Source organism: Ranitomeya variabilis, chromosome 2, assembly GCF_051348905.1.
Source record: "Ranitomeya variabilis isolate aRanVar5 chromosome 2, aRanVar5.hap1, whole genome shotgun sequence".
In the NCBI taxonomy this organism is placed as follows: Eukaryota; Metazoa; Chordata; class Amphibia; order Anura; family Dendrobatidae; genus Ranitomeya; species Ranitomeya variabilis.
Genome location: NC_135233.1, coordinates 259,307,883 through 259,323,440, shown reverse-complemented (window position 1 = coordinate 259,323,440; position 15,558 = coordinate 259,307,883). Strand labels below are relative to the sequence as shown.

At 41.2% G+C, this 15,558-nt stretch overlaps 1 protein-coding gene and 1 long non-coding RNA gene across 3 annotated transcripts in view; one reads left to right on the top strand and one right to left on the bottom strand.

Annotated features, from left to right (window-relative positions):
• The window catches only part of LOC143805436 (uncharacterized), a 513,942-nt gene that overhangs the window by 365,395 nt on the left and 132,989 nt on the right, over positions 1-15,558 (top strand). The gene's annotated exons all lie outside the window — the stretch shown is intronic.
• Positions 3,544-15,558, bottom strand: part of COL5A1 (collagen type V alpha 1 chain) — a 251,738-nt gene continuing 239,723 nt past the window's right edge. For both annotated transcript variants that reach the window (XM_077284776.1, XM_077284775.1), the window contains exons 65-66: positions 12,221-12,454; positions 3,544-6,728 (exon numbers count right to left, since the gene is read on the bottom strand). In XM_077284776.1, coding sequence (XP_077140891.1) covers positions 6,582-6,728; positions 12,221-12,454 — 381 coding nt within the window. In that variant the 3' untranslated portion in view covers positions 3,544-6,581. The remainder of the gene's footprint in view (positions 6,729-12,220; positions 12,455-15,558) is intronic.

The window sequence follows — 15,558 nt, the reverse complement described above, 5'->3', positions numbered from 1 at the left end:
AACAATGGCGTGGCAAGGTTATTAATAATGCCTTTGTAGAATTTTCTGCTATAGGCTTATTTCATTTACTATGTCCAAATATTACAGAAATTGTTTAAATTATTTAATGATCGGTTATAATGTTGATATTATATTGTGTATGGCTTTTAATTTCTCCTTGTTTATAATATCTTTCTCTTTATATACACTCATCACTTTTTGGGTAGTAATAGTAAGAGGGTTTAAGAATTGGTTACTACACAGCCCAGCAACTGTATGTAATGGTGGTTTCTAGAACTAAAATCTGTGAATTAGTGAGTTATTAGAGCTGGCTACAATACATGCGGTATAATAGTTTTTGAGGCATGACAGATGTCATTATACAGGTAGTCAGACTGTGGCTACCCCTTTATTATGGTTTAGTTTCTGCATTGCCCATTATAGGATCCACATTGCAGGATGTTTAGCGGCTGTTATTTTGCTGTAGTTACCGTATTATTGATCATAACTTGGTAGTTGCATTGTTAAAATTAATCTGTAGTCCTGGAATTTTGTTACTTATATGCACAGTCTTTCCATAGCATGCAGAACTCGTTGATGACTTTATTAGGCATGGGAGATGGGGGTCGAGTCCATTCAAGGTGTCAAATGGCCTCGCTGGTGGCGGTTTAGGAGTCAGGTGGAAGTTGCAGACAAGTTAAGGTGGACTCATTTTAACTAATAGAGGATGTAAAACCTCATGGTGGTGAGCAGGCTCGGCTTTGGTGGCCAGCCTCAAGGACGTTGTAATGGTAACATCAATCAGGGGCGGGCACAGTGGTTAAGCACAGGAGTGAGGATAATAGGGTCATTGGTGCCCTGAAAGTTTACTGGCTCTGCTTGAATGGCAAGCCAGTGCGTGCCGCCCCTTTATGGCTGTCTGTCCTGGTGCTGTATGTCAGACAGATGGGGATATCGCAGTACTTGTGAATCCCAATGTACTAGCACTCCACCTGACTCCTACTGTGATTATTTAATCCTGTGATTTGAATAAAAGCTGTGGCCATTTTGACAACCAAAATAATGTGTTTTGTGTATTTATTTTAGTACCTAGGTTTACAGTAGTTATGGTGGTTTTAAGAAGGAGTGGGGTCCATCCCATATCCAAAAGTCAAGAAACCACCGGAGACTAGATGGAGGTGCACATGACTTGGGGATGGGTGGACCGAGAACTCCTGCAGCTTTTGTTTGTATTGCGGTGTAGATTTTAAACAAGAGTGTTGTTGCTTTAAGAGGAAGTTTAGATGTTTGTGCCTGGTGTATTACTGTGAGGAGGGTGGGGCTTATATAGGGGAGGCAACTCTGGCTTTCCCTCTTTCTCTCACAGGATGGACAGGATGAAACATTACCCGCCCTCCCGCCCTGTTTATAATCTTTGTCCTTAAACTTTTTAATTATTGCTTGTATAATGATAAATGTTTTATTGTATTTTTGAATTTGTCATTGTATATCTTGTACCATGTTCAATTGTATATTGGCTATAAAGAGTTATTATTTGTGGTAACCTTCTAAGCCCAAGGGAAGGGCAATCCTTCAGCCATGGTTCCCTGGAGGTTTCCTCCACAGGGGGTTTTTCCTCTCCTGAGCGCTGTAGGATGACTCTTTGTGAGTCGGGGGTTTGCCAAGTTTAGTCCCATTAATGCTTTTGCAGGGACTTCTAGTTTTTAAGTTTACAAAAATGATTTAATTATTTATAAAAAAAAAAAAAAAGGTGTCAAATGAGACTTGGAATATTTAACCCGTCACGGCTTTGTGGTTTAGGAGTCAGGTGGAAGTTGCAGACAAGTTAAGGTGGACTCATTTTAACTAATAGAGGATGTAAAACCTCATGGTGGTGAGCAGGCTCGGCTTTGGTGGCCAGCCTCAAGGACGTTGTAATGGTAACATCAATCAGGGGCGGGCACAGTGGTTAAGCACAGGAGTGAGGATAATAGGGTCATTGGTGCCCTGAAAGTTTACTGGCTCTGCTTGAATGGCAAGCCAGTGCGTGCCGCCCCTTTATGGCTGTCTGTCCTGGTGCTGTATGTCAGACAGATGGGGATATCGCAGTACTTGTGAATCCCAATGTACTAGCACTCCACCTGACTCCTACTGTGATTATTTAATCCTGTGATTTGAATAAAAGCTGTGGCCATTTTGACAACCAAAATAATGTGTTTTGTGTATTTATTTTAGTACCTAGGTTTACAGTAGTTATGGTGGTTTTAAGAAGGAGTGGGGTCCATCCCATATCCAAAAGTCATGTCGTGTGACGTACAATGCTTGATAAATACATTTCACTGCATAAAGATTCATGACTGCTGTTATGTCACATTTTCTGGGATTGGAACCCATGGGCAGTGGGATGGAGCCCGGCTTCTGCTATCGGGGTGGGGGGATGTTTTTTTTTTTGTGTTGTTTCACCATATGGGAGTGAAGGCTGCTGCACTTTCCTGTACAGAGCAGAAATGCATATGCCTGATGGATTGCACTACTGGCTTCTATTGGAGGCCTACAACTGCGCTTACTCCAGTTGTATGGTGTTAGGGCTTGAACAGAGCCTAATGCCGCAGGTTAGTCTGCACAGGCTCGGTACGGCAGCCAGCAATTCTGCCCTGTAAATACGTGGGTCCCAACCTGCACCTATTATACAGCCCAAAAGGAATGAAACTTTGCAATTCTAAGTTCCTCTGACTGCAGCCCAATTTTGCATCCTCATAAGTGAAATCTTTATGGATCAGGATAACACCGTTCAGCAAGAACACAGATTTGATTGCTGGGATGGGGCATGCTGCATTTACCTCCTCCACTACAGGAACATTTGTTTGTCTGCAACTGCTGCTCTGGACACAGGGGGCATAAACAGACAGAGACTCTGCCCCTTGTCTGATCCAACATGATGCAGTAATGGAATGAGTAGATAGAGACAATGAACCAAAAACTTCAGACATCAAGTGCTGCTCTGCAGTGCCAATAACTGGCCTCCAGGAGGCAGCATTTCAGCCTCCTATAGTAACTCCAGGAGCCTTGTCCTGGATCATCCAGTGTGCAAAAGAAAAAAGCTGCTGCATGGGAGAAGGGAATCTTCAATGTCAGCAAACCCAATCCCACAACACTGGAATATGGTAAGTGTGGTGGATGGGATCCTGCAGATTCTGGAGGACCTTTAAAAGGTTTGTTCAAGATAATGGATTATGCTCGAGTCCTAAAAGGGTTTGTGCCCTTCAAGATGTCGAGTGTTTGCTCCACATACAATGTAAGTTAATTGCAATAGTCGGAAAATAGAAAAATGGTCTGTTACGTGTCCTCAGTATAATGCAGATGTTAATCAGTCGGCTCAATCATTGAATGTCGAATTTGACCATAAAAAACTGAATAGTAAAATATACATTTTTTAATTCTCCTTTGGAGGCCGCTCTTCTATAATTTAGACTTTAGACTCTTTTAGTAATTGCAGAGTTTTATTCTCATGGAGCAGAGAACAAAAAGAAATTATATCTTTATTATACTAAAAGGAAAAAAAAACATTCACATCAAGTAACCAGGTACGAACAGTAAACTTGATTTATTAAAAACAAAAAATATCTAATACACTTCTTTTTCTTGCACTGGTTTAAATATAAAAATCCCCTTGAGGGCATCTTGCTTTAAAAATGTGCATGAGTCTTATGGGGGCAGTACAGGTTTTGGGTAAGAGACATTTCATTCTGATATATTTCTTGCTTGATTTGATAATTTTTCAAGTCATAATTGGTACAATTTCAAGAAAAAAATTACACAGGATAAAGTATCATATTCTTTAGGAGCAGGAAGGAAATGAAATGTATTTTCATACAGATACTGAATGTGAGTGGAAGGGAAAGATAGTTAATAAATCATTATAATCACATGACCGAAACAGAATCCCACTGGTGACTGCAATAGAGACGGACTTTAGGTTGTTTATATCATTGCTAAAAAGCATCCACAATTTATTTATCTTAAATAGTCGCCCCCGTGACGGGAATATGTCTGAATAGTCAATGGTTATATTACGAATGTGAATTCAATATTCCACAGTGTATCGCTCTCTGTACGTGGGTTACGTAATTAGTAAACTATGAGACTGTAATCTAATCTTCAGGAAATTCTTCTTATACATCGTCGGATCAGATCTACATATTTTGATGCATGAGATTCACTGAAATACAAAATTTACCCAATTTACATAACTTAAAAAAAGTTTGTATTTTTGAAAATTTGGCATACATAAGGAATATTACATTACAGATAACAATGAAAATCCTTTTTTTAGCCCCCCCCCCCCCAGACATACCCCAGGTCCATCCATAGAAACGTAATGTCACCAACATTTTTCTTCCTTTCTGGAACATCTACTGCATTCAGTTATTATTATATCTGCATATTACATTGTGTGAAGCACCAATCTATAAAATCACAGCCCACGCTTAACCGGAGCTGCACATCCACACTCCACTTGCCGGCTTCACAGGTCTGGTCACTCAGTAATTTGGGTGAACTAAAGGAACATGTGTTCTAGATGTTGGGGGTGATTGTTGTCTTTGTTTTATCAAATTACCGTAGATCAAAAATTTGGAAACTAGTTGAGCTTCTACAGCAAAGGAAATATTGTAGTAATGCGTGAGGAGCTAAAGGCCGTTTTCACTGGAATACACAGGTAACAATGTACTTAGAATAAATTTGAATAAAATATGAAAAGAAATCCTATTAATAATGGCTTTGTTAACCATCCTGCTACTTAATAGCAGTCTCGAAAAGAAATTCAAGGCGAATTTACCAAAACCGGTTTCTCGCAGCGATAATATAACGGTAGCACCTTTTAGTTCTATGGTGACTGTCTGGGATGTGATAAGGACTCTAAAATGTGTTGTGCTACAGCCGGGTGCAACCGACCTACATGACGAGGTGAAAGATCATAGACCAGATTTATTATTTCAGACTTCATAAAAGAGGCAAATTCAAGCTTGTTGTCCCTTTGACTTTATTGAATTGGTGCGCTTGTTCCAGCCTAGTACAGTGCTGGTCATGGAAATGTTCTCTGGACTTGGAACCATAGAAATCAGTTTGGTAGGCACATTTTCTGGCCTCTGCCTCACGTTCGGGCTCGGGGGCAGTACATGAGAAAGTACAAATTTTTTTTATCTTCAACACTTAAAACAAACAACATAAGTTAGCACCACAATCAGCAAGTGATTATTACATACAGGGAGAAGGCTACATGGGAAGCTACCACAATACCGTTCAGTTTTCTGTTTTTTTGTTTTTTATTATTACGCCATATCTACATTTTGAATGAATACAAAAAGAAACATGCATTATATCGGGCAGCTAGCATTAGTGTGGGATATGTCTGACAGGAAAGAGTGGCGGAGCGCCTCCAGAGGAAAACAAAAAGTAGCACCACAGGAAAAACTGAACATAGCACCGATTTCTGACAAGATTACAGGCAATCTCCCACCCTGTGACGAGGCAACATGGAGGTAAAAGTAAGGAGGTGATAATACTGTACAAGCGTCTCGTCAGCCGGCGCTCCCGTCACAATACCCCAAATGTTTTCAGATTTGCTTTCTGATCAGCCAGCCGGATTATTAAAGGCGTACGTGTTTCATCAATTACAGAAATATTTCCTGCTAATCTCTCCATTCTATACAATGTGTAATCAGCGTCTGAGTCGCTAGCAGTGGCTTAGTCACAGTCCACAGCTGCTTTCTTATGCTGTGCGGGTTCGCGGTGTTTTGGGGTAATCGTTTACTTTGCATAGACTGTAAATCCCTGGCACTTTAGTTTCTAGCAACTTTCTCAACCAAAAATTGTCCCTAAACTGCAGTTACATAAAGATGGAGATAACACAGGAGCGCAGCCCACGTTGTAAACTGAAATCTGTGTTTATAGAAATCTATAAAATATCTGCCATGACTTTGCTCCAGGTCACAGGCAGGCGATAAAGCTTAGAGAAAGGCAACTTCTTTTATCATTAAAACAAAAAAAATAACAATAATATACAATAGAAATAATTACATACAAAAATATAAGCACCTTTAATACAAGGGACAAGCGGGCACCATATGCCCAGGGATGATTGCTTTCATTAGGAAACTGAGAAACGAGGAGGAGGATTGCCTTTTCTGGTTCAAAGTGGCCTGAAAGTGGAATATGATGTTCAGGCATCTCCGTCACATGTGGCCGTTTGCTTCCCGTCTGTGCTGAGGAGGTTTGTGTATCTGGGAGCAGATCCGTCATGTGCTTCTAATGATTGTCATGTGATGCTGTTTAGGTCATGTGATCCCAAGGCCGCTGGTACCCAGTGGTTTTCTCTTTGTTTAATAGGTTGGTGGTCCACTCCCGGGATGCCAGGCAGATTGGGCGGGTTCAGGCCATTTTTGCCCCAGCTGAAGAACGTGCATGTGAGACAAGTAATAGGCTGTGATGAGGTTTCAAGGTTGCTGATTTGGAAACGTGGCGTTCTCTTATGCTATTGGCCTCTTTTCTCAACAAAAAGTGTACTTACGTATATTTCTTTTAAAAAATTTTTTTTTAGTTTTCTTTATTTAAGAGTTTATTTTTTAGCCTAGGAAACACACTGGTCCCACTTCAAAGCCAAATTTTTGTGTTGGGTCTCCAAAGTCATTAAACATTAGATCCACTATAGGGGCTTGCTCCACCTTGGGAGTGTTCAGCTCCAGTATGGTCTTCTGGGAGCCCTTCTTAGACTAAGGGAGGTCGAGAAAGAAAAAAAAAAGTCAGAACTTCGATCACACATAAGAAATACGTATGAATCTACAGTATGTGGGGTCCGCTCTATGAATGAATGCAAAAATCTGTAAATTTGCTTCAACATTTTACTTTACATTGGTTACCAAGCAGGTTCCCCAGCAATGTGGCAGCTTTAAGAAAGTTGGGTTTCATAGAGATTTGGGTAATGGGGTCTCTGGCTGATAACCCCTGTGGGCGGGGGGGGGGGGTGCAGAGGGACTAATGTTACCCAGATTTCCAGAGTGTGTAAATGAAGCCATTTATATCACCCCCATTCACTTCTGCAGGTTCTGCAAGTTAACGCTCCATAGTAAACCACTAATCCTCTTATTAAAGGAGTTTGAGTTAAAGGTGGTTTCCCACAAAGTTATTTTTAATCAACAGATCTTTGAATAGTAATAAGTTCCACAATTGGATGTGTTTAAAGACTGTTCCTGTGCTGAGATAATCCTAAATGTGCCCCTGCTATGTGCTTTGTAACGAATGTGTCTGATCATACCACAGCTCCTGGACAGGGAAGGACGCTAATGAGTATACAGACATTGCAGCATGGGATCACAGCTGATTTTTTCTCTAGAGGTAAAACATTGTTTAAAAACAGGCAGTGAAATGTTTTGCCTCACAAAAAGAATCAGCTGTGATCCAGTGCTATCCTGTCTGTATAGTCTTTTGCTTCCCCCCTGCCTAGGAGATGTGGTATTATCAGACCATGTTTTGTATGGTCAGACACAGTCATTACACCATTAGGGCTCATACCAATAAGTGAGAAAAAACAAAGTTCCATAATCTGGACCGAAAAAACGGACGAGTGCCATGCGAGTACAATGCGATTTTCACAACTAGCATCCGATTTACATCCAAGTTAATTGCGATTGCTATCCGATTGCAATGCGGTTTTAACATGAGCTTTTACATACAGCAGTTCTCTGTCATTTACACATCGTTTTCAAGGGAAATATTTGTCAAAACACACACACATACATATATATACAGTACAGACCAAAAGTTTGGACACACCTCATTTAAAGATTTTTCAGTATTTTCATGACTATGAAAATTGTACATTCACATTGAAGGCATCAAAACTATGAATTAACACATGTGGAATTATATACTTAACAAAAAAGTGTGAAACAACTGACAATATGTCTTATATTCTAGGTTCTTTAAAGTAGACACCTTTTGCTTTGATGACTGCTTTGCACACTCTTGGCATTCTCTTGATGAGCTTCAAGAGGTGGTCACCGGGAATGGTTTTCACTTCACAGGTGTGCCCTGTCAGGTTTAATAAGTGGGATTTCTTGCCTTATAAATGGGGTTGGGACCATCAGTTGTGTTGTGCAGAAGTCTGGTGGATACACAGCTGATAGGCCTACTGAATAGACTGTTAGAATTCGTATTATGGCAAGAAAAAAGCAGCTAAGTAAAGAAAAACGAGTGGCCATCATTACTTTAAGAAATGAAGGTCAGTCAGTCCAAAAAATTGGGAAAACTTTGAAAGTGTCCCCAAGTGCAGTGGCAAAAACCATCAAGCACTACAAAGAAACTGGCTCACATGAAGACCGCCCCAGGAAAGGAAGACCAAGAGTCACCTCTGCTTCTGAGGATATGTTTATCCGAGTCACCAGCCTCAGAAATCGCAGGTTAACAGCAGCTCAGATTAGAGACCAGGTCAATTCCACACAGAGTTCTAGCAGCAGACACATCTCTACTACTGTTAAGAGGAGACTTTGTGCAGCAGGCCTTCATGGTAAAATAGCTGCTAGGAAACCACTGCTAAGGACAGGCGACAAGCAGAAGAGATTTGTTTGGGCTAAAGAACACAAGGAATGGACATTAGACCAGTGGAAATCTGTGCTTTGGTCTGAGAGTCCAAATTTGAGATCTTTGGTTCCAACCACCGTGTCTTTGTGCGATGCAGAAAAGGTGAACGGATGGACTCTACATGCCTGGTTCCCACCGTGAAGCATGGAGGAGGAGGTGTGATGGTGTGGGGGTGTTTTGCTGGTGACACTGTTGGGGATTTATTCAAAATTGAAGGCATACTGAACCAGCATGGCTACCACAGCATCTTGCAGCGGCATGCTATTCCATCCGCTTTGCGTTTAGTTGGACCATCATTTATTTCTCAACAAGACAATGACCCCAAACACACCTCCAGGCTGTGTAAGGGCTATTTGACCAAGAGGGAGAGTGATGGGGTGTTACTCCAGATGACCTGGCCTCCACAGTCACCAGACCTGAACCCAATCGAGATGGTTTGGGGTGAGCTGGACCGCAGAGTGAAGGCAAAAGGGCCAACAAGTGCTAAGCATCTCTGGGAACTCCTTCAAGATCCTCCTACCTCTTGAAGCTCATCAAGAGAATACCAAGAGTGTGCAAAGCAGTCATCAAAGCAAAAGGTGGCTACTTTCAAGAGCCTAGAATATAAGACATAATTTCAGTTGTTTCACACTTTTTTGTTAAGTATATTTAATTCCACATGTGTTAATTCATAGTTTTGATGCCTGTAGTGTAAATGTACTATTTTCATAGTCATGAAAATACTGAAAAATCTTTAAATGAGAAGGTGTGTCCAAACTTTTGATCTGTACTGTATATATATATATATATATATATATATATATATATATATATATATATATATATATACAGTATATATATATATATGTGTATATATATATATATATATATATATATATATATATATATATATATATATATATGTATATATACACATACTTTATTCTGGCTGTGTCTTTATTTAACATGTAACAATTATAGGATTAGTAATGGATAGGTGTCTTATTGACACCTCTCCATTACTAAGCCGTGGGCTTGATGTCACCTTACAATACAAAGGTGACATCAACCCCACAACTACTACCCCACTTGCCACCGCTACAGGCAAGTGGGAAGAGCGAGGCTAAGTGTCGGAATTGGCGCATCTTTTCTGGGGCAGCTGAGTGCTGATGTTTTTAGCCAGGGGGGCAAATATCCATGGCCCCTTCCTAGGCTATTAATATCATCCCACAGCTTTCTGCATAGCCTTTGCTGGTTATTAACCCCTTAACCACAGGAGCTTTTTTCGATTTTGCGTTTTCGTTTTTCGCTCCCCTCCTTCCCAGAGCCATAACTTTTTTATTTTTCTGTCAATATGGCTATGTGAGGGCTTATTTTTTGTAGAACGAGTTGTACATTTGAACGACACCATTGGTTTTACCATGTCGTGTATTAGAAAACGGGCAAAAAATTCAAGGTGCGGTGAAATTGCAAAAATTGTTTTTGGTTTGGCTTTTTTGCTAGGTTCACTAAATGCTAAAACTGACCTGCCAATAAGATTTTCCAGGTCATTACGAGTTCATAGATAAAAAATAACCTAGACATGTTTGGTGTCTAAGTGGTAAAAAAAGGTCAGCGGTGCGCGTATTTCAGGCTGGATGCGCTTGTTAAATGCCGCCGTAAGAGTTTGATAGCAGCATTTAACTAGTTAACAGGCGTGTGTGGATCGTGATTCCGCCCGCACCTATTGCGGGCACATGTCAGCTGTTCAAAACAGCTGACATGTCCCGGCTTTGATGCGGGCTCACCGCCGGAGCCCTCATCAAAGCGGGAGTTCTGCCATCGGACATACTATTCCGTCTGATGGCAGAAAGGGGTTAATTATTGGGGGTGCCCACGTCATTTTTTTGGTGGTACCCCATTTTAATAGCTAAGTATATAGCTGTGAGCTTATATTAATAGCCTGGGAAGCTCCATGGGTATTACCCCCTTTCCAGGCTAAAAACATCTGCCCCCATTCGTCGGCTTTCCCTCTGCTGGTTGCGAAAAATTGCGCCGGAGCCCACGCCATTTTTTAACTTACAATAATCTTTTATTAATTAAATACATGTCCAGTAATTTGCACACACACTGTGCTAATTGTATTTGTCACTGTCATCTATATATCTATCTATTCTATATGTATTTACTGTATGTAATCCATCTCTTCTATCCTGTTGGCTCCTGCAGTGATTTTACAGAAGCCGGCAGAAGAATTACCAGCTTTACTTCTATCTTTCTGTGCACTATATATATATATATATATATATATATATATATATATATATATATGTGTATATATATGTGTGTTACTGCGTAATGTGTATTCTATTTGTATATTTCTATTCTATTCTAACCTGTCAGTGTCATTTTACTGTACACCTCACATGAATTACTGGCTTTTCAAAGGACATTGGTGCAAGTGCTGTGCGTTTTTTTTCTTGCATCCATTGACTTGCATTGGTGCGTCTCGTGCAAGGTATGCAGCAAATCGCAGCATGCTGAGATTTTTTTCTCAGTCCGATTTCAGCTGAGATTAAAAATCGCAGATGAGATGTAACTCATTGAATAACATTGGTCAGAGAGGAATCCGATTTTTTTCTCGGATTGCACTCGTCTGTTTTTCTCGCAAACGAGTATGACCCATTACACAATACTCAGCAGGGGCACATTTATAAGATTATCTCAGCACAGGAACATTTTTTTAACATGTTAATTAAAATATACTTTCTTCTTGGGAAAACTCTTAATTAAAAATACAAAACACAGACAGCGATACAAGAAAAGTAAGCAAATAATTTACCACCCCCTTCATCCATGCCCTACCAGTGCTATACTTTAGCTTCACCGTTAACATTCAGCATACCAGATAGAACTAAACAAAAATCATGGGTAGAAAGGGGACTGTTGGGATGTGAGCGGCCGCCGGATGAGTGGACTGTTCAGATTTTGAAAGTTGTGAATTTGCTAACAGTTAAGTGGTTGTAAGAGGCTAAAAAACGCTGAACAAGTGCACAGAAATGGATTTTAGAATACAAGGCATTTCTTCATTCTTTTAGCATTTTTGCTGGCGGGTTCCTGAGCTGTGCCGCCTAAAAGACGTGTGCACATACCCTAAAAGCCATAAAAAGGCCTATATCTCTTCAACCGTATGGCGGATTTACAAAAAACAGAATAAGAGGAAAACTGATGCTAGCTCCTCTTTCCTCATGCTCCTATGCCTTCTGCAGTAGACAGCTACGATTCCTGTTATTCCTCAGCCGTGTCCTGTGACCACTGAGGTGACTGCTCGTGTCTCCTCCGTCTCAAAAGAAGAATCCATATTAATGATATAATGTGCCCCGGAGTCTCCACGGCTCTGGATTCTTTTCCTGTTGATAAATGGTTTTGGTTTTTTTGTGTCAGAACTAATAATACTCGTCTGGTATTGTGTACTGCAGCCTGACATTGTGTTGCAGATCAATAGACTGCTGTATCCCTGCTGCATTCACATCCAGAGACTTTCATCTCACTAGAACAATGTCTCTCATGACGCCGGCAGCCATTGTAACAATCTGATCACCTGTCACAGCGGTAAATGGTGCACCAGATTCCTATCAGATGAGACAGATGGAGCTGAGTCACTTACTGCGCATCCATCCATGATGGCCTGAATGTACGGGTTGTTGTCATGGGACATTTCTTCATCGTTAGAGCCCAGGAAGCGGATCGCCTTGTCATGGCTGTTGGTGGTGGCGTCATGCCAGGCTACAGACTGGAAGCAGTTGTAGGTGATGTTCTGCTTGGCGGAGGCGCTGAGAAGCCTCAGGAATGTCATCTGTACAACGCCAACTGGATTGCCATCCGCATCCACGTAGGACAGCTGAAACAAATCAGAAACATCTACAGGGTAAAAACTGACGGTGTAAGACATCGATCACACCTCTCACACATGGGGTTGTTTGGCACTGAACAATTCCAGATCAGGAAGTGAGTGGTGCGATGCCATCACATGCCCATGTGCGCAACCTGAGAGACAGCAAATAATTAGCATGTATGCAGATTCCATGAGCACGGGCATCCTGTGGCCCACAGATGCTTGCCTTAGTCCTAAATATCTAGACCAGTTGAGTTATGTTTGAGAATCGACGCTTACTTGCAGGCTCAGATTTTCGGTCATATTTAGATGGGTGCAATCAGTAAATCCTGCTCATGCTAAAGCCTCATTCACACACCTGTGTAACACGGTCCATGATTGGAATGTGTGAGGCTGTCAGATTCAGGGCAGGATATACAATATATTATAGCAACCACAGTATCAACACTAGTGAGAATCTTTCATCAGTATTTGTGCAAAAGTTTTAGGCAGGTGTGGAAAGAATGCTTCAGAGTAAGAAAATAAGTGTTAATAGTTAATTTTATTTATCAATTATGGTAATAAAATGTTTAGTGTGATACCCCATGTATGAATTTAGTGTGATAATCCATCGCCTTCATCACTTCTTCTCCTAACTTGTACAAAGCTTGTGGAGGAATTCGCCAGGAGGTTCTTCCAAACATCTTGTAGAAGTGATCACAGATCTTCTATGTATAAGGCTTTTCAGATCCTTCTGTCTCTTCATGTGATCCCAGACAGACTGGATTATGTGAAATTAGGTCTCTGGGGGGCCGGATCATCACTTCCAAGACTCCTCGTCCTTACTACTGATGTAGAAATTTCCTTGGCCGACAGCTGGGTTTACAGTCCTCCATATTGGCCATTTTTTTAGTGTCCCCAGTACTGAGAAATCCAGGCAGATACTTACCCATCATGTAATATCATGAGCAGGTGCGTGCGGATGGGGGCCTACCGACGCCAGCAGTATGTTCAACTGGATGTTCGTTCTTGCACATGTCTGGCGGTGCATGGCAGTGATGTCATGCCCTCCCGTCGCTTGCATGCTGAAGTCAGCTGCTGGTTCCAGAAGAGCATGCCATGTGGTGGGGAAGCGAACGGAAGGTGAGTATTTATTTATTTTAGATCAGTGACTCCACAGTGGCCACATGGGCTGTGCCTTATAGTAGAGGGAGGACTATGGGGTGTGCATCATATATGGAGGACTATGGAGTGCATTATACTGTATAGAGGACTATGGGGGGCACATTTTATACTATGGAGGACTATGGGCTGTGCAATATATTATATGGAAGATTATGGAGGGTGAATTATATTATATGGATGGGGGAACACTATACTATATGGAGGTGCATTATACTATATGGAGGACTATGGTGGCGTATCATACTATTTGGAGGACTATGGGGGTGCACTATACTATATTGAGGACTATGGGGGGTGCATTATACTGTATGGAGGAGTATGGGCTCTATATTATACTGTATGAAGGATAATGGGTGTGTATTATACTAAAATGGAGAACTATTGGCTGAGCATTATATTATATGAAAGATTATGGAGGGTGAATTATATTATATGGAGGACTGTGGGGGCACAATATACTATATGGAGGGCTCTGGGGGTGCTTTATAGTATACGGAGGACTATGCGCTGTGCATTATTTATGGAAGACGCATTATGCTATATGGAGGACTATGGGGGCGCATTATACTATGGAAGACTATGGGGAATGCATTATACTTCTGCTATGAGGCCCCATGATTCTACACTGTGTGCAGAATTATTAGGCAAGTTGTATTTTAGAGGATTATTTTTATTATTGATCAACAACTATGTTCTCAATCAACCCAAAAGACTCATAAATATCAAATCTTAATATTTTTGGAAGTTGGAGGGTTTTTTTTTTTAGATTTGGCTATCTTAGGAGGATATCTGTTTGTGCAGGTAACTATTACTGTGCAGAATTATTAGGCAACTTAATAAAAACCAAATATATTCCCATCTCACTTGTTTATTTTCACCAGGTAAACCAATATAACTGCAGAAAATTTAGAAATAAACATTTCTGACATGCAAAAACAACCCCCCCAAAAAGTAGTCACCAATATAGCCACCTTTCTTTATGATGACACTCAACAGCCTTCCATCCATAGATTCTGTCAGTTGCTTGATATGCTTACGAGCAACATTGCGTGCAGCAGCCACCACAGCCTCCCAGACACTGTTCCGAGAGGTTGTACTGTTTTCACTCTCTGTAGATGTCACATTTTATGAGGGACCACAGGTTCTCTATGGGGTTCAGATCAGGTGAACAAGGGGGCCATGTCATTATTTTTTCTTCTTTGAGACCTTTACTGGCCAGCCACGCTGTGGAGTAGTTGGAGGCATGTGATGGAGCATTGTCCTGCATGAAAATCATGTTTTTCTTGAATGATACCAACTTCTTCCTGTACCACTGCTTGAAGAAGTTGTCTTCCAGAACCTGGCAGTAGGTCTGGGAGTTGAGCTTCACTCCATCCTCAACCCGAAAAGGTCCCACAAGTTCATCTTTGATGATACCAGCCCATACCAGTACCCCACCTCCACCTTGCTGGCGTCTGAGTCGGAGTGGAGCTCTCTGCCCTTTTCTGATCCAGCCTCTGGCCCATCAAGAGTCACTCTCATTTCATCAGTCCATAAAACCTTTGAAAAGTCAGTCTTAAGATATTTCTTGGCCCAGTCTTGACGTTTTATCTTACATTTTTTGTTCAAAGGTGGTCGTTTTTCAGCCTTCCTTACCTTGGCCATGTCCCTGAGTATCGCACACCTTGTGCTTTTTGTTACTCCAGTAACGTTGCAGCTCTGAAATATGGCAAAACTGGTGGCAAATGGCATCTTGGCAGCTTCACGCTTGATTTTCCTCAATTCATGGGCAGTTATTTTGCGCCTTTTTTGCCCAACACGCTTCTAGCGACCCTGTTGGCTATTTGCCATGAAACACTTGACTGTTCGGTGATCACGCTTCAAAAGTTTGGCAAGTTCAAGACTGCTGCATCCCTCTGAAAGACATCTCACAATTTTGGACTTTTTAGAGCCCATCAAATCTCTCT